Source organism: Coccidioides immitis (assembly GCF_000149335.2).
Source record: "Coccidioides immitis RS genomic scaffold supercont3.3, whole genome shotgun sequence".
Lineage (NCBI taxonomy): Eukaryota > Fungi > Ascomycota > Eurotiomycetes > Onygenales > Onygenaceae > Coccidioides > Coccidioides immitis.
This window is the reverse complement of record NW_004504308.1, coordinates 2,337,326-2,358,330: the sequence shown is the minus strand read 5'-3', so window position 1 is coordinate 2,358,330 and position 21,005 is coordinate 2,337,326. Positions and strand designations below refer to the sequence as shown.

The window sequence follows — 21,005 nt, the reverse complement described above, 5'->3', positions numbered from 1 at the left end:
CGTTGCCATACCCTTGGCACTCACAACCCGCACGCCCAAATCCTCCAGCAAAGGCCCGTGAGCACCCACCCAGCGGGACCACATATGCCAGGAAACACACACGCGTTAACAGAGTGTGGAACTCGATTCGAATATGGAAATAGCCCCCCCGGCTTGCACGCCGGGAGACCAAGCCGGCGCCCGTCCGCCAGTTTTTGGTCCAAGCCTTCCGGCTAGATCATAGCATAGCCGAAAGTAAAACAAGGGAAAAGAATAGGTTTGGTACCATCCCACAAGTGATCGCAGGGGAGAGATCAACAGATCCGGAACGCCATGGAAGAAATGCTGCGCATGAACATAATACAATCGAAAAATAGGGAGAATGGGCCAAAAAAAAAAAAAAAAAAAAGGAAAAGTGTGTAAATTATTTCATATCCAACCGATACCACCGACCCATCTCTTTTCACCGGCCAGACTCGACGTCACGGAATCATTGCCAGAGTCTATTTCCATCGTCATGTCCGTGTCGATATCCATGCTGCCAGAATTGGCATTATACATGGTCGGGTTCACTTGGCCCATGGAGTTCATGGCGCCAGGTTGAGAGATGAAGGTTTGCGTCGACGTGTTATTTGAAAGGCAATGCGGCGACATTTGGGAGGGACGTTGAATACGCTGAAAGAACCTCCCTAGGGTCTGTTGGTTGGGGTCGGGAATGGACGGAAGGGGCAGCGCATCCTCAATGCAGACCTCGTTGGACATGGAGGATGCTGATGGCTCGTCCCGGTCACGCTGCTTCTTCTGTGCTGAGAAGAGCCAACGAAGGGTTTTATCTGTTGACGCCGGTAAGCTTGCTGTCCGTGTAGAGAGCCTAACATGATGCTGAAGAACGTAATACCATATATGGACTGTTCATCTGGACGGTCCTGTTTGTACCGCTTCCGTGTGCGGCTGTTAAGGTGTTTGGGGGGTTCGTCCATAGTTATTACGTCTCCGAGCAGACATGAAATCGGAGATGTAGGATTATTATAAGTCGACGCCGTTCGAGGAGACGTCGTGATCGTGAACGAAGCCTTGCGCTTTAATGTCATCGTAGCTTAATCGCTTCAATTGGGAAATATCAAACACGAAAAAGAAAAGAAAATTGTCAATTCGAGATGTATGAAAACTGCTCTAACGCCAAATAAGAAAAGGCAGCGGGTATACTGATACAATTGGGATGTTAGTCGGTGGTGTCTCGTGGAGAAACAGGCAGAGCAAGACGAAGACGCAAAAGCGCGTCTCGGACGCGACGATACAAATTGCCGTAATGACTCGAAATCCATCAGTTTTAATTGGACAAAACGCCTCCGTCGTATCCGAACCTAAACCAAAATAGTCTAGATGAAGTGTAAAATTACGGTATTAAATCCGAACGAAGGCAGCGATTGCACGATCCCACGTGACCTTTAACCGCGGCCGCAACCAGGGATCATCAAACAAAAGTGATCGACAATTTCGAGAGAAAGCTGCGCGAGTGGAGACTCTTGTTTTTCCTCCGAGACGCAGCCATCGAGGGATGACATACTGTATCACCCTCCGTCCCGAGGAATATCGTACTTCCATAACTTGGCTTGACACGAACAATGAGGGTCTTCTAACTTGATGGTCTTCTCCACTGCCATCTCTCTCGGCATGCCGGGCTGGGCTCTCGAGTTTCGGCATGCCGAGCGAACGTCACTCTTACCCCGCCAACTGCATGCTTTACTCCACCATTAGGTTAAAGTTGGCAAGCGACTTTGGAAGCTTTCCAAGTTCCCTCAACCTATACCTATTATCCATCCCCAACATTGACACGCCAGCAAAGATTTTCTCGAGAAGCAGTCCGATTTCACCCGCCTAACATTGAAACGATGCCTTCTCGAGAGGCCACCCATGCAGGCTCTTGGTACTCCGACAATGCTGCGACGTTGACGCGTCAACTGGACGAATGGATGAACCGAGTCCCGAACGAGATTGAAGGGATAGGGAGTCTACCGGTAGCTGGTGCCAGGATCATCATTGCTCCGTGAGCTTCTTCCAGATATGCTGTAGATATCTTTAAGCGCTGATCACTTATCCACTTGCCAGACATGCCGGATACGCCTACTCTGGCCCCTGTGCAGCTTTCGCCTACAAATCCCTCGATCTATCCAAGGCGTAAGTGTGTCCATCCCAGACAACGTTTCTCCTCTCCCCCCAAACCACCGAGGGAAAAGAAAAAGAAAAAAAAAAAGGGAAAAGGAAAAAAAAAGTTAGTATCCTTGCTAACACCTGAAGCGTCATGTTTAAAGGAAACGCATCTTCCTCCTTGGACCCTCTCATCACCACCCGTTCTCCAAGATTGCGTTGCCGGAGCTGTCATCCTACTCGACCCCGCTCTCGCAAGAACCACTTCCTCTTGATAGAGAAATAATCGATGAACTGTCGACCCGGACGGAAAATGGCACCGTTCGCTTTACCACCATGAACCAAGCCATTGACGAAGCCGAGCACAGCCTGGAGCTCCATCTTCCGTACATCCACTACTTGCTCCAACGGCTGTACCCAGGCGAGCCAGCAGCGTCCTACCCCAAGCTCGTGCCCATGATGGTAGGCAGCACATCCGCCCCCACCGAACAAGCCTTCGGCCGCATCCTAGCCCCGTACCTAGCAAACCCGGAAAACGCCTTCATCGTCTCCTCGGATTTCTGCCACTGGGGTCTGCGGTTCGCCTACGCGTACTACGTCCCGGACGCTCCGGCGCCGGGACCAGTTCTCCCCTTGTCCTACGCGGCTCTACCTCAGCCGTCGGAGGCCTTAAAGCTCGGCGCCGCGAGACCCCAGATCAGCGGCATGTCGAAGGGCCGGTATCTGCGTGCGGGCGACCCGCTACCAAAGGGCGCAGGTGTGCCTAGCATCCACGAGAGTATCTCCGCCTGCGACATCGCGTGCATGTCGGCCATCGCGTCGGGCCAGACGCAGACCTTCCTCGACGCGCTCAAGAGCACGGGAAACACGATCTGCGGAAGACACCCTATCGGAGTCATCATGGCGGCGATCGAGTTCGTCCTGGGTAAGGACAAGGAGAATATGAAGGATCTGGATATCAAAGCTGGTGATGAGGCGCAGACGCATCTGATGCGAGGAGCGTTCAATTTCGTGCGGTATGAGAGGAGTTCGGATTGTATCTCGGTCACGGATAGCTCTGTGAGCTACGTCTCCGCTTTCGCGGTGCTGTGAAAGGGTGCAACCATGCTGGTCTCAGTCTCCCGGGCAGTGATTTAGGGGCCTGTTGTTTGTAAGAAACTAACGATGATTTCATCTCACGATTGTGTCGGGCTAGGCGGTTTTGTTCTTCAAAGCTCACGAGGCTAAGGGGCATTGATGCAGTAGGTAGGCTAGGGTGTAGAATAATCCGCCGAAATTAAAAGTCCGTTCATCACGGTTGTGTCCCCTTGTCTATTGCAACGAGGTGCTTTTTTCGCCCTTCTTCCGATATTTGACGACTGGACTTGGGCCTTCTATCTACCATTTACGTGACCATGTCGACACCTACATATTCCTTCCCAGAACGTCAGGCAGGCTTTTCGCACTACAAACCGTACCCAAAGAAAAGAACCTCTCCCCCCCAAAAATTGTTCTACCCATGTTAACCCACCCAGCCAGAAGGGCGCATCGTAAAGGGAATGAAAACATCTACGTTATTTACTCCCCCACCCCCGGGACGACACGTAATCCCCCTCCAAATACGGTCTGAACACGGAAATCCATTCCTTACCTACTGTATTGCCCTCTCGGCCGTAACTCCAGGGAGAACGGAATCCCGGAACAGTCCAGCCCGATCTTTATTTTATTGTTAATATAGATAGATAGATAGATATATACATATATATATATATATTTTCCCACTCCGGAGATGTCGCGTATTTCTCCAGATAAACCACGTGAGATATGGAGGATTCCCCATGTCATCGACCCCTTGACAATGCAATCACCGGGAAGTGGCCGACTTGCGCGTATCCAGCGTGGTCCCACTTCCTCGAACCTCCGAAAAAAAGCCTCCGCTATCCGCAGGACACGCGCATGCGAAAAGCGAGCATTTTTTGCTGCAAACGGCCCCGGGGCTGGGAGGATGAAAAGATCACTTCAAAACGAGGGAGAATGCCGGGGGCCGGGGCGGGCCGCGCGTGCTATCAACGTAATGCTAGAAGCCAAGGCTATTCAAAAGTATAGCAGGTAATACTCTGTGCTGCCTCGAAAGCCAGGGCAGAGGGCCGGGGGTGATGGCGCGTATGTTGGGCATGCAGTTTCTCATCAAGCTGCCTAAGCACTCTGGGCCGGCGGGGATAAACAGTCCGTACACTACCTGTTACCTATACGGGGAGACGCGTGCTCGATGCAGAACAGAAGTCCTGACTGAGCAACGTCGATGGAACGGGCGAAGGGGATTTTGTGTGTTCGCCAGCATGGAGCGAGCATCCGTGTCCCGCCTTCCGGAATCAGAAAAACCATGTTCGCGACGATCCCGGCGGGGTGGTTGAGCGTACCTAATAGGCAGGTACATCCATGACATCGGAGGCAAAAAATGCTAACAAACCAGCATCCAAGCAGAAGGTACGGTTGTTTCGGCAGTGGCAGGTCGCTCATGACATGCGCGGCTTCCCGGAAACAAACCAAAAAAGGAAAAAAAAAAAATGGAAAAAAGAAAAAAAATGGAACCCTGCAGGCAGCAGGCAGGTCGGCCTGTATGCACGGAACGGAGGGCATATCATCGCCAACAGAGAAAGAGAGTTTAGACGCGGGACGCCCAGAACCACGATCAGCCCTCAGAAAGCTTCGACGGGAGTTTTCATACCATGTCGCCATAGGGTTGACCTCTTGCAGTCGCCGCGAAAGCGGTGTTTTGACGTCAGTTCTCGATTCTTTCAACTAGTATGCGCACGGAGTACGTGAGTACGTGAGGACTCCATTGTCCATGCATACCCATATGCTCCGTACAAACATAGTCCAAGCTTTCGCGGCCCCCCCCAGTTAAGACTGTTGGGCAACTGACCTGGGGGTCGATCCTGTTTGAAATGGGGGTTTGACGTCGGGAAATTCTGGGCGTCGGTCTAATTTCCGCCCCGGTGCAGATATCTTAGTTAAGCTTCTGCTAGCCCCAAACAAGCCTAGGCCGGCACTATTTCTGGGGCGATCGTCGGCGAGGCCCAGAACAGAGCCACGTAATCGCCCGCTGTGGTGGCTTGTCTGGAGGCTGTGACGGAACAAAACAACGTTCAAGTCCGAGCACCTCTGCTGTGTCATCAACGCCAGCTGCCAGGAGAGCAAAAGGCCACCAAGGCCACCCCCCGGGAGAATGCTCACATGGGGCTGCATTTGGGGGGAAGGGTTTTGAGTGAGAGGATCCTTGAACCAACGGTCCAACAGCTATCATCATCCCATTCCTCCTCCACCGTTTCAACATTGGTGAGCATCACGCCAAGGGGATATCTTGGGTCCGCCCCGTCGGTTGCTTGCAAAGGAAAACATGTTTCCAACCTGACGCTCGTCCCCAACGGACGAGCGAGTAGATTGGCCGCGGCTGCTCTCCAGGCCACGCGGTCCTGCGTAATCAGCACTATTCAACCCCCAGCTTCCCACACTGGCTGCCAGCGAGCGCGGCATCGTGGGCACGCAACCGGCGGCGGCAGGGTGAAGAAGCAAACCCACGTCAGACGCGAGGTGCACTTCGCAAGCATTGACCTCGAGCAGCAGACGAAAGAAGAAGTTCTCCACTTTTTTTTTTTTTTGTTTTTTTCCCTAAAAAGGTTTTTTTCCCTTCAATGATCGTCTCTGCGTCTGGCAGCCGCGTGAGCATACACACGGCAGCAGGATAAAGGAAAAAAAGAAAAAGATCAGACGCTAGGGTTCCGTGGGCTACAGGGCAGCCAACGGATGAATCAAATGTAAATAGTACTCCGTACTCCGTATGTTATGTAGAAGGGAGGACCATTGCGGGGAGAGAGGATGAATCATCCGGCGGTCCGTTGTCAAGACGCGGATTGACACACGATCCATGTGGACGAGAGGCAGAAAACCCTTTTTCATCCCGCCAGACGAGGGCACCAACAGGCTAGTTTGAATCGCGATTGGCCACAGAGCACGAAAAAGGAACGCTCGATCGCCAGTACATTTTCGGTGTCTTACGGGTCGTGTGAAGTTACGCAAGAAGGACTTTGGGGGGGGGCAAATTCCGCCTGGGGGGAAGAGAGAGAGAGAGAGCGAGAGAGTTTACGGGACGCGTTGCGATGAACAGTTCGATAGCATTGCGTAGTCAGTTACTCCGTACTCCATACCCGCTCTTATCACGTATGTGTGTGTACAGTATGAAATGTATGCACATATGTATTCGTGGAGGAAGCGGGACGACGAGATGGGATTTCCCAGCGCAAGCCACGGGCAGCAGCAGCAGCAACAAGCAGCAACAAGCAACCAAGCAGCCGGCCAAGCGCGGAGGCGGCGGGCAGCGCAAAGGCGGCGTTATTGGTGGAAGAAGCGAAAAAAAGATGACAAAAAGGCTGACGACGCACCGCCAAGAACTCGCGCCTTTGCCTTTCCTTTCTTGTTTTAGTCGCCTTTGGGGAATTCGTCACTCCCGCCGTTTTGTTACGCAACCGCCAGCCTGGTATCGTCGGTATTACCCCGTATGCGCCGCCCGTCGTGCGCTTGTTGCTGCGGTCGCGGGGCGGGTCAGCAGGCGGGTATCGATGCGTAATGTCGTTACCGAGGGACAGCTTGGCGGGTGTATTCCCATTTCAGACGGGCCTTGGCTCGTCCTAGCTAGCCCTGCAGCTTGGGTATTTTTTGCCTCATGGGAACCAGCGAAAGGTACGCCGAGAACGGTAACAATCTTCACCCCCGGGACGTGTAAGTAACAGTGATCATTCGTATGGTCAAACGTCAACCTCCCTCCACTGTCATCTTCAACGAACCATCCCATTCCCTCCTCTTCTCCCCCCGATCGGAGCCTCGCTTCCACCATCCACGTAGGCCGATTTTTTTTTCCACGCTTCTTTTTTTCCCTTTCTCACTCTCTCCCTCTCTCTCATCTCTCTCTTCCCTTTCTTCTTCTCTCTCCGGTCTGCCTCTCTAGTCTTCTTCTTGTCGTTCTCTCTCTTTTTTCTCTCCCTTTATATGCTTTTTGGTCCTCGCCATTAATACTCCACTAGCGCCGACTTGCAGGTTGGCTGTGCATCCCGACTTGCGACTGCGCATTCTCTCAAGCCATACTTCCTAATCTCACATATTCTTCCATCTCATCGTCCATTGTCAACCTCTGCCCATCTGCATCTGCATCATCGTCGTCGTCGTCGTCGTCGTCGTCGTTGTTCCTCCTCTTCTTGTTCCTCTCACCGCCCGACCCTCCACACTCAACTAGACCACTTCTTCCCGGTCCTTTCGTCCAGCCTCATCCGAACATCACATCAGAACTTGAAGAAGAAGGGTGTCACCCACTCACGACGGTGGCAGACTGATCGGTCCTGAGAGTCATTCCTCTCTTAGACGACCAGCCTCCTCCTCCCACCTCTCCTCTTGTTGGAATGGCGGATCGTCACCCTCACAGGGTCGTCCGAGGCCCTGGATCCTCGATCGACGCCAACGAACTCACAAAACAGTTTGAGCAGCTGCTTCGAACGAGACGGCTAAACACCCTGCAGGCGCGCTCAAGGTCGCAATCCACATCTCCTGCTCCCTCGTCCTCACTTCACCCGACCCAGCCCTCCTCGCCTCGCCCTCAGTACCAGCCACCCTCCTATTCCAACATTCGAAGTTTCCCCATCGTACCGTCGCCTCCACAAGATCCTTCGTCCATCAAACTCAGAAATCTTCTCCATGTCCTATCCGTCACTCCAGTAAAATACGAAAACCCCGGTTTACTCGACGAAGCCCTCGCCCTGATTCCCTTGGATCGTCTCTATGCAGAAGCGGAGGAGGAATCACAAATATTACAGGCAGAGGCCGCTAGTATAGGTGAAAACGTTAAGCCCGCGTGGGGATATCAGGACTGTGTCATCAGAGCCCTCTTAAGGTAACTTTTCGTCTTATCTTTATGCACAAGAACTTTTTCTTTTCTTTTCTTTTCTTTTCCACAACAAGTCCTAACTTTCATTGTTGGCAGATGGTTCAAGCGCTCGTTTTTCCAGTTTGTTAATAATCCTCCTTGCTCCGCATGCTACAGCCCAACAATCGCACAGGGCATGACGCCACCAACACCCGATGAGACAGCCCGTGGCGCTACCAGAGTCGAGCTGTATCAATGTTCGGAACCAAATTGTGGTGCCTATGAACGGTTTCCGCGATACTCGGACGTCTGGGCGCTATTACAGTCGAGGCGAGGACGGGTTGGCGAATGGGCCAACTGCTTCAGTATGCTATGTAGAGCTGTGGGTGGGCGTGTTAGATGGGTCTGGAATTCAGAGGACTATGTTTGGACCGAAGTATATTCCGAGCATCAGCGACGGTGGATCCATGTCGACGTCTGTGAAGAGGCATGGGACAATCCTCGTCTTTATACAGAAGGTACGTTTTCCTTTGTAGATAAAGAGCATAATTCGATATGTATGGCTGACAAGAGTCAATAAATAGGCTGGAACCGGAAAATGGCGTACTGCATCGCCTTTTCAAACGACGGAGCGACCGATGTTACCCGAAGATACGTTCGCAACCCGGCAAAGCATGGCCTGAGTCGGACACGGGCACCGGAAGAAGTTCTATTATGGATTATACATGAAATTCGACGAATGCGAAGAGAAAATCTATCGAAAGAAGAACGACGAAGATTAATGAAGGAAGACGAACGCGAGGAGCGTGAGCTGCGTGGCTACATGGTCCAGGCCCTCGCTTCTGAGATCAACAACCTTCTCCCGAACAGTGCAGCCAACTCCCGGTCCGACGAAATCAAGATTCCTGTCACCGCGGCTGATGGTACCGTTGAGTGGGTTAGCCCAGCCGGTGAGACGAGGCGATCACGCTCGGATAGGTCAAGGGAGAACCGGTAACACATCGTGATAGCCATTGCTCTTCATGGCTCCCATTATCTCCCTGACGACATGTAAAATGTCTACCGTACGATTCATACGATTGCCACGGAACGTTACCTTTTTTTTTTTTTTTTTTTCAACTCTCCAGCACACCCGCTGATGCTTGAACTCTTCCTACCTCTTACCTTGATGAACCCTTCTTATCCACTGGAAACCCACCTATTTCTGGGTGCGACTTTGGAAATATTATTTATATTGTTTACATTTCTGCCGGCGTTGATGGCCTCAGTCCAGACGAATGGGGGAGTCAAATACTAGGCGTTGTTTTTAACGTGGGGATCATAGTACCGTGCCGGATGCATTCACATTCTTCTTAACCTTTTTCATCTCTTCCTTTTTCTTTTTTTTTAATTTATTTTTTTGATATACGCACCTATACCAACAGTCCTCTTCAAAAAATTTTGTTCTTGTTTATCTAACTGCATTTACGCTGCATATATTTCTTTTGTTACTATTAATATTCTCAACACTGGGGGCAATTATTCCATTTTTTGCTGCAGCAGCTTGGCCTTGTCGCCATAGGAGCGGGGAACGGACGACAGTTTAAGCTTTTGCGGGTAATATATGTGCGCGCCGATAACTCTGTTTGAATCCTCGCCGTTTTCCTTTTTTCCCCCTCCCTCCCAATTCCCTACCGATCATTTTACCTTTTTCTTTTTTGGTGAAGTATTGCCTCCCTTTTGCCCTCTTCCTTTTATGAAATCATGGCCTATTCGTGATTATTATACGAGTACTACAGTCATAAACGTATTTACATCTTCCCATGAATGAAGCCAGTATTTTCGCAGTCATCCCAGTGAGCCTAATCTAGTCTATCTTGGCCTCATGATGTCTTTGTCTTTTCTGAAAAAAAGTTCTTGGGGAGGATGAGATAAATGGATTGGATGTCCACAAAAGGGAGGTGTCTGTGCTTAGTTTAGGGCTGCCATACCGACCTCTCAGGGTAGTTCTGGATTGAAGGATTTGAACTATACTGATCCCTCCATGCAAGTATTTGAAGACCGACTTTTACAACCTAGAACTCTGATCTTCCTCCGTCCGTAGGGATAAGCTACCAGCGTGTAGTGAGATGCGTTCTCAATAAAATAATTTTTTTTTTTTTTAAAAAAAAAAAACCGAAGTAAATCTCCTTTCTCCACTTATATGGATGTTAAATTAGCCATCTCCCTCATTCTTGACGGCCAAGCTTATTTTGCGTGGCTCCACCCTAGAAGAAACCTGCGGTTCTTTTGCATATTCTTTGAACGGGTATGGTCAGAATCAGCACTTATGGACTTCTTTTTTTTTTTTTTTTTGCAAAGGAATGTCTTCGCAACATTTGGTTTCTAATAAATATTGCATAACTTCGTCCAGCATAGCAGATCTAGATCTTGTATTCTTCCTTTCCTTTTTTTTTTTTCTTCCCTTCTCTGAAGTAGCCAGCCATGTTGGGAGCAGAAGTTTTTTCGCATCCATGAAAAATGTACCCAAGGGAGCACATAAAGACCCAATCCCTGATAACTTTTTTGACTTCGCTGTTTTACTGAAAACACCTTCATCCTAAAAAACAGAGGGAAGATGGTAGAAAGCGGCCCTTTCATTCTCAACTATCAGTGCAGAGCGATGCTTGCCGATATGACCAGCCCTTGAGGATATCAATATCAGGCAAGAATAATCGGATATATATCACTTGTCGGGATAGCTTGCCAGGTAACTCTGGACGCTTGACTTGGAGCTTCTGATCATCATTTAAGTTCCGTTCCCCACGAGAGAGAGGAGGGGAGAGAGAGAGATAGCCGATAAGGGGTATTTGAAATATCTAGAACTTTGTCAAAGCCGGTAAGTTTGGTGGTGGCTGCGAGAGTAGCTACACTTTTTAAGCAATGGGTGCTGCGGAATGTTTAATTTCATTTGCAAAACCTGTGTGATATTCGAACAATTCTAGGACTGTTCATCCTGTGTATGTTTTGGCACGAGGTTGAAACAAGCAATGCTCAGAAAGGCTGCATTAAATTTCGGATCTTGGAAAACTAGATATAGATGTCTAGATACATGTAGTTTTCCGACATCCAAGAAACACTCAAACCGACCCATTTTGCCTATCGAGGAAACGCCATGCGCAATGAGAGCCAGTCGGGAACAAAAGGATCCGAGGATTCGAAGATAGCAGTGCCCTCTGGAGGTAGATAAGGAAGGATTATGGGTACAAACACCCGTCGACACCGGAAATGGGTGAAACCTCCTGCCACTCATTCGTAGTCTCTAACATATCGTCCAGGCAGCGCCACATCCCACATCGGCCGCTCAACTACTGCGACCTCCAGTCCCCCCATTCCCTCATTGGCCCATGAAGCCCCAACCGCGTCTCCAGCGGTGAATCCTTGACCCAACGGCACGATCCCGAGTATCTCACGATATTTGAACGTATGCCACCACCGGCGAGGGTTACGACTGCGGCGATGTTTCGTTCTAGACTCTGCTTTCGACTCTGATCCGGGTACTTCCTGCACTTGAAGGTCCGCCGTCGTTCCTTCGACATCATGGTCGTTCGCTTCGGATGCTTCTTGAACGACGTCATGTTTAGCTTTGGTAGGGATAACGACTGCAAAAGCTACTTGGGTTGGGGTCGTACCATTAGGCAAGTTGGAGGAGGATTGGGGCCTAATGGCCGACGTTCCTTCATCAAGCTGCTGCTGCTGCTGCCACTCACCATTTTCCTCTTCCGAGCCCGGCCCATCGCCCTGTGGCTCCCGCCGAAATTCGGCTAGGATGGATTTGCTAGGCTCCTCATAGTGATCGGCTGCTTCGTCACCCATCTGGGCTGGGTCGGCAGGCTTCTTCAGGTCAATCGGTATCCACTGAGCTGTTTCTCCATCGTCCCCGATCACCTTGCGCATTTTTCTTCCTAGGCCGATATTATCCTGCCAATAAGGCACTCTATCTCCAGCGCCGGAGTTGGGCTGTCTTATTTTGCTCTCCTTGGTCTCTCCTCTCTTTCGCTTCTTTGATGGGGAGGCCTCAGTCGTGCTATCGTTATTTAATGCTGCAACGGCTTTCTCTTCGTTGTCGGGTTCCGCAGGGGCGGGGAAGTCCTGTGCTAAGTCAAACATCCAAAGCCAGCTCGGTCCATATAACCATAGACGTTCGCTGGTCCCCTTTTTATCCCAAAGTGCTCCCATAGCCCTGTCCTTGACGATAGTGAAATCCTTTGGTAGATATGATTTAGGGTTTCTTCGAGACCAACCTGTAAGTTTGCCCTCGAGTACATTGAATTCGGAGATGTGATGTTCGGTGGTCAAAACCACTAATCTATCATCACCGGTGGAGAGGTTGTGAGAAGGAGAGCTGTTGGATGTGACACCATTTGTGAGATGTTTGGACTGCGATCCATATGAAGGGCGGAACGTCATTAATAGGACTCCCGACTTAAGCCGGGGTATAGGCGAGTCAAAACGAGGAACAATCCAGCGTTGGCCGTAGGTATTTGTACTGCCGGCCTCTTCGTCGGAAGAATCATCATCAGATAGCTCAGAATCGGCAGCCTTTTCGGGAATTTGACCGTTTGTCAACAAGTTTGACTTGTTTTCTAACACCCATGCATCCACAAAGCCTGCAAGATCACCGCATGCCACAATATTACTGTCACTGGAGAAGGCAATACACCGTATTGTCCGGTCGTACGCACCAAGGGATCCATGGTGTAGTTTTCCACGCTGCACATTTCGCTGTGCGCGACGCAGTTTGCTTATTCCAGGAAGTATCTGAGGACGGCCCGGGATTTCTGGATCGATGTCGATCCTGGCCATACAAATAACGTTATCTGATCGTACAAAGCAGAGCCATTTGCCATCTGGCGAAATCGCTATCTCCTTCGCTCCGCATTTTGAAATCTCGAAAGGAATCTCGAGTTTATTGACCTGGAGGCCTGGTTTGTCCCCGTCTTCTCTGGGAGATAAGCAGAAAGCTTTGATTTGCGAGACGGAGGCTGCCACAAGAAGTTTCCCATCGGATGAAAGGGCCGCAGAAGTTAGATTCTCTTCACCCTGAGATACGGTCAGTACTGCACAAAAAAAAAAAAAGCTTTCCATCCATGGTGGCTGTTTACCTGAAAGAGAACTTTTGCAACGAGTCGGTGTTGTTGGGATTCGAGCGATTTGGACGGCTGGGACACACGCCATATGTTGACTTCGCGATCCCACCAGCCCATTAGCAGGCGCGATGATGGGGATGATGATAGGGGTGGTGATTGAGGAAGGCTCGGGAGTTTTCTATGTAGCTCCTTTCCGATACTTCGTAGCGGAACCACAACCGGCACGGTGTCCAGACCTGGGAGAGAGATATAAACATTAGATTCCATACCATCGGTTATGTCAATCAGGACTGGGTGTGTATACCTCCGGAGACGAAAACACTGATGTCCTTCGTTTCGTAGACCGCGAGTGCTTTGACGTCATGGGTATGGTATCGACGGTGCATGACTTCAACCCAGCGCCTAGTTTTCGCTCCTTTCTCGGGAGCCTTCCGTCTGTAAACGGCCGTTCGTTGATCTGCGCCAGCACTGACGACCGATTCCCCGTCCGCACTAACAGCGATGTCAAGCACGTCTGCCTGATGGCTCTGTATCCGTTGAATTAAAGAATAATTCTTAGAGTCCCAAAAACGCACTTCACCAGCAGAATCGCCCGATACAATTGTTCCGTCCGGTAAGCATTTCACGGACCAGACTAGAAGCTCTTTCACTGCCTTGTTTGGTCCCTTCCCGAGAGTGACGGTGCGAAGGAGTTTGCCGCTGCGGATATCGAATATCCGAATGGAGCTATCGGCATAGGCGGCGACGATGGTATTCCGGTTCTGAAAGGTGATATTAAGAACACGCGACTTTTTGGTCGAAGGCCTCATCGTGCGGAGATATTTAAGGTCCCCATCAGCAGTAGACAATATTACAATTGCCCCATCCGCACATCCCACTGCAAGATGCTGTCCCATATACTCTCCCTCCGCCGGAGGCAACTGTTTCCCATCTTTTTTCTTGTTTCTCGACTCCCATCTAAGCTGCGCTGCCAAACACCAAATTTCGCCATAATTCCCGCTCGAATGTCTCGCCGGGCGACCCTTCTCAAGGTCCCATTCCGTCACAACGCTGGAATACCCGATGCTAAAGAGCCGTAGTTTACCGGGGAGATCATTGCCCTCGGAATCCTTCTCGCTCGGGTCAACCGTCCACGCAAGACCTTCGATGCTCCGGTCCTTCCCACCGCGCAGAATGGTCTCTTGGAACCAAGTTCCTTTACTTGGATTCCAGAGCTCGATGTCACCGTTGGCACGGCCAATCGCCAGTCGCAACGTCGGGACTCCACGACCTTGCAGCTCCGTTGATGGTGGGTGTGAGAACGCGAGCGCGTTGATCGCCTGCGGGTTGTATGGCACGAAGCGACACCGGTGGATGTCCATGCTTAGCTGGGAGAAAACGGGAGGTGTCAGTACTAACCGATGGAGACACCATATTGAATTTTTTTTGACTTTCATTTCTTTTGGGGGGAGTAGCCATACCTCCTGATGAGGCCCTAGGGGGCCATGGGTACCGGTATCCGTTTACTGCGCGGGGAATAGCAGCGCTGTCTGTAGCACTCTTTTTCGCTCGTTCGCCGAATTATTTTTTTTTTCCCCGTCGCTGCTGATACACGGAGCTTCGAAGACGGAAGTTTTTCCCGAGAACGGTTGATCACGTGATTTGGCGATTTCCCGGCAATACTTTCCATGTGCGGAATCACCGCCCAATTTGCGGATTTCTCTGGAGGGCAAACCAAGGCTATTTGCAGATGGCGGTGGAATAATGTACGGAGTACGGAGCTCCTCTTCTCTTCCCGGCCATTACACTATCTATGATTAAACGAACACTATTGCACGAGAAACCAGGGGCTTCCCTGTCTAGAGAATGGAAAGATGTCCTTCGTCCAAAGAGTATTTGCTACAATCCGAGCCGCTATTGTACCGCCAAATAAAAGAGGGACAGCCGGCCTGGCCATATTTGTGCTCGAATATCAGTCTCTGGACCTTTCACCGCCTCCGGGAATCTGCTATACGGGACCTACCGTGCGAATACCCACCCATGCCGCTGCATGCCATGAAAAACGTGCTATTGTCTGCGGCTTAAACATTGCACACCCGCCCGCAGAAGCCGGCGGATGGGTGTGAGTAAATGCCGGGAAGCAGGAGCGGTGACACCGGTGAACCTCCCCTGGCCAAAATGCAAGCAAAAGCCAAGCGATATGTAGATTTGAGATTGGGGTGAGCCCTGAAGACGCTTGGGGCACAGCGCTGCTGCGGTTGACGGAGAGGCCACCGAGGGGAAAAACGGGGCAGCGAACGTCCGTATTAGCGACTGATCATTATACGAATTTTGCAGGGCGCAATGGTAGCAAACAACTCTTTCCCATGCTTGTAGCACGGAGAAACGGACATGTGGCGAAAGTAGAGGCTATGCTGTCGTCCACAATGGGATCGGTGCCCATGGTTTGGTTTAAAAGTATTGATAGGGAGGTAAATATCTTGAGAGGAGTAAGGACTTCAGAAGTTTAGATCGAACGAGATGGGAGTCCTCAAAGCCGGGCGCCTTCACAAGACGTTAACTGGACCACTCAAACAGGGTAGCAATTTGATCATAAAAGTGTGGGGTTAGCCTTATGGGGATGTACGAAATAATACACATCATCGTGCATCACTGGAGGTCCCGCGATCGCCCCGAGTTATCCATCATCGGCCTGGCTGATAACACCGTGTGTAAGTGGCTGCAAAAACAACGATTGAAAACCCACATCAAAAGTTGCCACTGCGCCGAGTACGACCTCGCATCGGTCAGCATCTGGGCTGTTCTCCATCCGGTCGGGATATTTTGCCGCTTCATGCTGATGGGGGCCCTTGGCCACGGACTCTCACACAGGCCTGACGATGCACGGGAGCATAAAAGTCGTCAATCATCGTGCATATCCTTGGTGCCAGTCAGAGCCGTGCGCAGGGTATTACTCTTCAACGTGCGCTGCATTAGCTATGCAAGAGACCAAGGAAGGGCATGCGGAGTTACAGGGCCATGAATGCCTTAGCCCTTTTTGCACGTTCAAGGCTGAGAGATCGTGGAGATCGTGGGATTTATTGGTCTCAAGGGAGGTTCGGGATTGCCACGTCAGAGAGTGCGTTCAGGGGGGGGGGCTGAAAAGAGTTCAGGAGCTAACCGAGCATTCCCCAAAGGAGCTTTTCCCCTCTCCTTGGTTTACCCCGTCCATTCAGCTCCACAAAGCCTGGATTTATTGCAAGGATGCAGAATGATGTTACACGGCCACGAGAGGTGGACGCAGGACGGAGAAAGGAGATAATGCCAATGCATCCCGATCAGTGCAGAATTGATGGCGAGTTGAGGTACGGAGTACGGAGTAATTGGGGGGGGCAATTAAGTGGCGATCATCATTGGTGAGAGCCGCGGAGGATCCTCACAAGCTGATTGGCAATGATGCGCCGATGAAGAGTTCTGAATACGCTCATTGGCTTCAATTCCTCTTGACATCAGATGTTCCACAGACGGGTTGTCCCGGACAGGTCCTTGTGCGTGGGCTGCATTCGAGAGAAAAGGGGTAACTGGTCGCTGATGCCTGCGCGAGCAGAAGTCAAGAGGAGTGTTCAGCTTCGCAACGATTTGAATCCATACCTGCGAATCTCGGGCAAGACGGCACCCATTATTCGGTATTTCGTTTGGATGCCATTGACGAACCTCAGCACTATCGAAGTTGAAACGCTGAACAGGAAGCTTACTCAACCGCCTCCGTCTCTCCTCAGCTGCCGTTAAAGGGAGCATGAAACAAGCCAAGGCCAGTGTCATGATGGTTGGCTCTAAAATACTATGCCAGTTCCAGCTGTGACGGACTAACTACGTATGTGTGTACAACTTCGTACTCTGCCAATCTTAGCATCCTGTTAACTACCTGCCTGTTTTTGGAAGAGGAGGAAGCGCGGAGGTGCTTTTACCACGATTATTGTCGGGAGGTCGATAGTTTAGCACTGTGGTAAAACAAGCTTGATGCAGGGCCCGGGCAGAACGCTGTTGTTATTCTTAGTCTAGGCCCCAGTCCCGCGTCCAGGATTCTGATTGTTTTTCTACCCAGGATTGCGGGTTGACACGTTCGCGACTTGGTCTCGCAGACAAGAAATCTCGATTTAAGAAACAGCGGCCTGATTACCCCGTGGTTCAGCGCAAGTCTAAGGGCGTTAAGAATTGAGCCATAATCTGAGCGATAAACACGGCTGTCGCGTTCATTTCCAAAGCAAAGTTGTTATCGCGGCCATATATATATATATATATATATATATTCTCCAGTTCACCGCCTCATAGTGTACTTCTCTATCGAAGCGCCGTAGAAACGGGCTCTCGGTGGTCCCTTAAAGGGGTTCTGGATATCTTCACGAGCGTAGTTGAGAACCGTACTGGTGTCGGTATGAGTTTACATTACGCCATTACATACTGAACCCGTACGGTAATACAATGGCAAATTAATGCCTGTGTGGAAATACATCGGACACCTCCTATCCAGGGTATGAGTTCCATGAAACTCCAGAATGTCGACTAGCCTGTCATTTGCGAACAGATCGACAGAATAAACGCGATGGGGAGGTGGTGGACGCTCCAATCAGTACGCGTCGATACACGTGGTTTGGACAAGCCAAGGAAATTCGAGCAATGTCGCGTGTTTCATTGGAGAAAATCAAGTGTCCTCGCTTGAGGGTCTTAGCATCATAGACTTGTAAGAGTTCCTCCCCGTCGTCCCGGTCACCGAGCTTAGCCAGAGACCACGGGGTGGCACAGCGGCAAGTTTGGCGTTCGAGAGAAGTCCCATGTGAACATATGCGATGCCGATCTCAAATGCTCTTCAAAAAAAAAAGAGAGGGGGCAAAAAAAGAAAACCTTGGATTCTTGCCCCGACGCGGGATTGAACCGCGGACCTCTTGATTACAAGTCAAGCGCTACTACCACTGAGCTATCAGGGCTGACTCATGGCAGCTACAGGATACAACGAATGTTAAACAATATCCAAAATAGCTGCACTATGACGACAAGCCGCAGGCTCCCGCCAACCAGAGCCCGACTCGGTCAGTTTAAGCAATCTCAGTTACAAAAATGACAAATCAGTTAATAAGACAAGTTTGCAGTCGCAAAGCTACCTTGAAGATTGAGATGAATTAAATGAAATTGGGCAGATAGATTTCTACTATTCTGAACATGCTGCAGCATTGCGACATATATCCCATCTCTGTGATCGGTCACACCTACCCCCACACTGTACTGAGTGTTTTGCACTCCGTCACAAACTATCATACGTGTAGGAGCACCGGGATGTCTCTCACCACAAAAAAAAAATAAAAAGAGAATTGGCTGAGTGTATTCCAGACCCTACGGAGTAGAATAAAAGCTACTATCTTTGGTTCTCTTCCCTTGAGAAAAATTTTCTTAGCGGGTGGGGATTTTGGGCGGAACTCGGGGTCCTAGAACGTTCATCCGCCTTGTCGCCCGAAGGTCTTTCCCGCCTGGATTGTGCTAGGCAATGCACGCAGCGGTCTTTTCACGTATGGTGGCGTGTATGAGTTCTTATCAAAGAAACGAGGTTATCGCAGAAACTTGGGCGTCGAATATGGACAATCGCCCAATAGATTGCCGACATCCAGCATTTTTCGTTGAGGAATTGTTCACTCAGCCGCCACAAGGCTGAGGAACTTTGCGTGGTAATTTATTTGAAAACTCGCCAAATCTTGATTGGACAGGATACATCTGAGCGGCGCTTATTGGCAAATAAGATGCCGTTTTTTCGCGGTGCCAAATCCCCCACTAGCCAACCAGGTTGCAAACGTTAGCCGGAGAGTAAAAGGAAATTTGAGAATTGGGACGCAGGGCGTTTGAAACTTCCTGGAACCACGGCTCCCTTCAACAAACATCCACGGTCTTCAGTTGAGGTTAAATTTAATGTACACGGGATTCATTCAAAGATTGTTTCTCAAGGGCCACAGTTCTCAAAAGGCCACGTTGTTCTAGATCAATAAGAGATGTCTGAGATTCCGGGAGCTCTCGCTCTCGGTGCTCTGTGTCTGCAACCCTTACTTAATCTTCCGGCGTTAGTTAACAAGCCCAGAAGACGGAGATCCCATTCCCAAAATCGATCCCTTCCGAAAACAACGTTAACGAAACAAATGGATAAGCATGTAATGGCCCGTCGGGGGAGACACAAAACTATTCTTTTCTGGCACATCAGCAAACGCGATGACGAAGATCCCTCGCCCCCGGGCCCTGTCTTTGTTGCGAATCTGCTTTTCTTTTTCCTATTATAATATTCTCGGCGGAGAACTGGCCGTAAAGATGGTGTTATGTAGCATTTTCTCACAGCGGCGAGGGAGAGCTTGGTTTATACTCCGTACGTCTCTCAAAAAACAAAAAGAAAGAAAAAGAAAAATTTATGGATACTTTTTCCGTACCCGAGCAACCTTACCGGCAATTCCGCTGAACAAGGTGCTGACTGTTACGCTTCTGGTTATTATTCTGCCCCAGTGTCGAAGAAATTTTCTGTTGGAGGGAGCCACTTTGTAGGACCAGAAGACAGCCACCTTCGCGGGGACCTTTTCCCTCTTCTTGACCTTCTACGATTGCTAGTTTTAAGATCCATGGTATTTGAAGCATTTGTCGGCAATCCTGTCATCACCGGCATCTTCCTCAGAGACGCGAGTTCAAGACGGCGGAGTCGCGGGGAGTAACATCTTTGCAACCCGCCAGATCTGAGTCGCGGAGCAAACGGTGAAGGGTCAAGCGTGGGTAAATTACAACCAGTATTTTATTCTCAGCGCCTTTGGTACGGTACAATACACAGCCATTCCCCATTGCCTCAGCCGAATTGCCTGTATCAAGATACGGTTACAATCTCGACGAAAAGCAGCAGAGACGCGTGCTTCTCCGGAGTAAATTGTAGCTCCGCGACCTGGAACAGGAGCTTCTGGGTCGAGAGCAAGAGATTTACTTGACTTTGGTCCCCTCGAAAACACACGTGAAGGATACCTAGGACGAGGCACGTCTTAAGGTTGTCTTCTTTGTCACTTGTGCAGCCACACGTAGTTAGAAGAGAAAGCCGGGGCACAGCAGCATGCATTCTGGCTCCCGTCGAACCTTTCATCTTCTGCGATATTATGATGCGTGGAGTTGGCACGAAATCAATTCCAAGATAAAGCAGGGTTCAGCGCCACAAGATCTTTGAGCGTTGACATGCAGCCCATGTAACATAAGTCTTCCCTTCTCAAACACAAATAATACGAAGCGAGGCTTTTAGGGGAGGGCCTGGCGTACTAAGCAGCCAAGCAAAGTGCCGTGAGTGGCCCCAAAATTTCAGCTTGTCTCTGAAAGTCGGCGTTCCTGGGTCGCGAGCTCTTTTTCCAGGATTCGCTTACTTACAATACGTACGGACAAACGCTTCTTGTCACGGCATTGCCATACCTCGATACACGTCCGTTTCCGTCTAATCTTTGACCGAAAGGAGGTCGAGGGTACCTGACACTTGGCTCAAGCCTAGCTCCCATACAAAGAAGTTTTGAGCCGAAGAAGGGGGGGAAATCCTCGAGACAGGGCTTCTATGTATGTGTGTGTATGTATGTATGCTCGAGTGCAAATCAAACAGCCACTGCACACTTGAGACAGTTGCCATTAAGGCCGGCGAGGAGCTTTCGAAACTGGACGGTGGACTGTCCTGCAGGCTCTGGGCGGGAGTTCCGTAGTTACAGCAGTGCTCCGTACTCCTTACGGCCACAGAGGTCGAAACTTACCTTACGGAAGTAACGTACGCCTTGGATACCAATGGATTAGCGTACCCCTTACGCTCGCAAGAGCTTTGCCGGCGGTGCCAAAACCGGTGTGTAATGGGCGCCAGCCAATCAGTCCCTCAGCCCACT

The 21,005-nt window shown here is 50.3% G+C and overlaps 8 protein-coding genes and 1 non-coding gene across 9 annotated transcripts; 4 read left to right on the top strand and 5 right to left on the bottom strand.

Moving 5' to 3' along the window:
* Nucleotides 1-129: 129 nt before the first annotated feature.
* On the bottom strand, nt 130-1,070 carry CIMG_08059 (uncharacterized protein; the record flags this gene model as incomplete). Its single annotated transcript, XM_001240895.2, has 2 exons — nt 130-812; nt 878-1,070. The coding sequence occupies 2 exons, from the start codon at nt 1,068-1,070 to the stop codon at nt 409-411; spliced, it is 597 nt and encodes a 198-aa protein (XP_001240896.1). The 3' UTR covers nt 130-408.
* A 682-nt stretch (nt 1,071-1,752) lies between these two features.
* Nucleotides 1,753-3,429, top strand: CIMG_08060 (uncharacterized protein). Its single transcript, XM_001240896.2, has 3 exons — nt 1,753-2,026; nt 2,089-2,157; nt 2,292-3,429. The coding sequence occupies exons 1-3, from the start codon at nt 1,872-1,874 to the stop codon at nt 3,217-3,219; spliced, it is 1,152 nt and encodes a 383-aa protein (XP_001240897.1). The 5' UTR covers nt 1,753-1,871; the 3' UTR covers nt 3,220-3,429.
* A 466-nt stretch (nt 3,430-3,895) lies between these two features.
* CIMG_08061 (uncharacterized protein) lies at nt 3,896-4,219 on the top strand (the record flags this gene model as incomplete). The annotated part of the gene is made up of 1 exon (XM_001240897.1): nt 3,896-4,219. The coding sequence occupies one exon, from the start codon at nt 3,896-3,898 to the stop codon at nt 4,217-4,219; it is 324 nt and encodes a 107-aa protein (XP_001240898.1).
* A 2,104-nt stretch (nt 4,220-6,323) lies between these two features.
* Nucleotides 6,324-7,285, bottom strand: CIMG_12080 (uncharacterized protein; the record flags this gene model as incomplete). Its single annotated transcript, XM_012358556.1, has 4 exons — nt 6,324-6,690; nt 6,743-6,798; nt 6,951-7,133; nt 7,262-7,285. 4 exons carry the CDS (start codon nt 7,283-7,285, stop codon nt 6,324-6,326), a joined length of 630 nt encoding a protein of 209 aa, XP_012213979.1.
* Nucleotides 7,286-7,559: 274 nt separating this feature from the next.
* On the top strand, nt 7,560-9,827 carry CIMG_08062 (protein png1; the record flags this gene model as incomplete). Its single annotated transcript, XM_001240898.2, has 3 exons — nt 7,560-8,047; nt 8,138-8,538; nt 8,605-9,827. 3 exons carry the CDS (start codon nt 7,560-7,562, stop codon nt 9,015-9,017), a joined length of 1,302 nt encoding a protein of 433 aa, XP_001240899.2. The 3' UTR covers nt 9,018-9,827.
* A 1,381-nt stretch (nt 9,828-11,208) lies between these two features.
* On the bottom strand, nt 11,209-16,046 carry CIMG_08063 (small nucleolar ribonucleoprotein complex subunit). The gene is made up of 4 exons (XM_001240899.2): nt 13,433-16,046; nt 13,144-13,364; nt 11,671-13,081; nt 11,209-11,601 (listed from the first exon to the last, which is right to left on the bottom strand). The coding sequence occupies exons 1-4, from the start codon at nt 14,562-14,564 to the stop codon at nt 11,288-11,290; spliced, it is 3,078 nt and encodes a 1,025-aa protein (XP_001240900.2). The 5' UTR covers nt 14,565-16,046; the 3' UTR covers nt 11,209-11,287.
* Nucleotides 14,982-16,820, top strand: CIMG_13273 (uncharacterized protein; the record flags this gene model as incomplete). The annotated part of the gene is made up of 6 exons (XM_001240900.2): nt 14,982-15,229; nt 15,314-15,596; nt 15,707-15,818; nt 15,979-16,225; nt 16,284-16,451; nt 16,694-16,820. The coding sequence occupies 6 exons, from the start codon at nt 14,982-14,984 to the stop codon at nt 16,818-16,820; spliced, it is 1,185 nt and encodes a 394-aa protein (XP_001240901.2).
* A 1,178-nt stretch (nt 16,821-17,998) lies between these two features.
* On the bottom strand, nt 17,999-18,071 carry CIMG_15076. Its single transcript has one exon. It is a non-coding gene; the product is annotated as a tRNA-Thr (tRNA).
* Nucleotides 18,072-19,526: 1,455 nt separating this feature from the next.
* On the bottom strand, nt 19,527-20,236 carry CIMG_13272 (uncharacterized protein; the record flags this gene model as incomplete). Its single annotated transcript, XM_004445050.1, has 2 exons — nt 19,527-19,709; nt 19,985-20,236. 2 exons carry the CDS (start codon nt 20,234-20,236, stop codon nt 19,527-19,529), a joined length of 435 nt encoding a protein of 144 aa, XP_004445107.1.
* Nucleotides 20,237-21,005: the final 769 nt, after the last annotated feature.

What these genes read in the sequence shown, in the direction of transcription:
- CIMG_08060 (XM_001240896.2), top strand. Translation starts at nt 1,872, where the DNA reads ATGCCTTCTCGAGAGGCCACCCATGCAGGCTCTTGGTACTCCGACAAT. An exon ending in GCCAGGATCATCATTGCTCC is followed by an intron (nt 2,027 to 2,088) that starts GTGAGCTTCTTC and finishes TCCACTTGCCAG; the next exon opens with ACATGCCGGATACGCCTACT. An exon ending in TCCCTCGATCTATCCAAGGC is followed by an intron (nt 2,158 to 2,291) that starts GTAAGTGTGTCC and finishes TCATGTTTAAAG; the next exon opens with GAAACGCATCTTCCTCCTTG.
- CIMG_08063 (XM_001240899.2), bottom strand. Translation starts at nt 14,564, where the DNA reads ATGAAAGTCAAAAAAAATTCAATATGGTGTCTCCATCGGTTAGTACTG. An exon ending in CAGTGTTTTCGTCTCCGGAG is followed by an intron (nt 13,365 to 13,432) that starts GTATACACACCC and finishes TCTCTCTCCCAG; the next exon opens with GTCTGGACACCGTGCCGGTT. An exon ending in CTCCTCCAACTTGCCTAATG is followed by an intron (nt 11,602 to 11,670) that starts GTACGACCCCAA and finishes ACGTCGTTCAAG; the next exon opens with AAGCATCCGAAGCGAACGAC.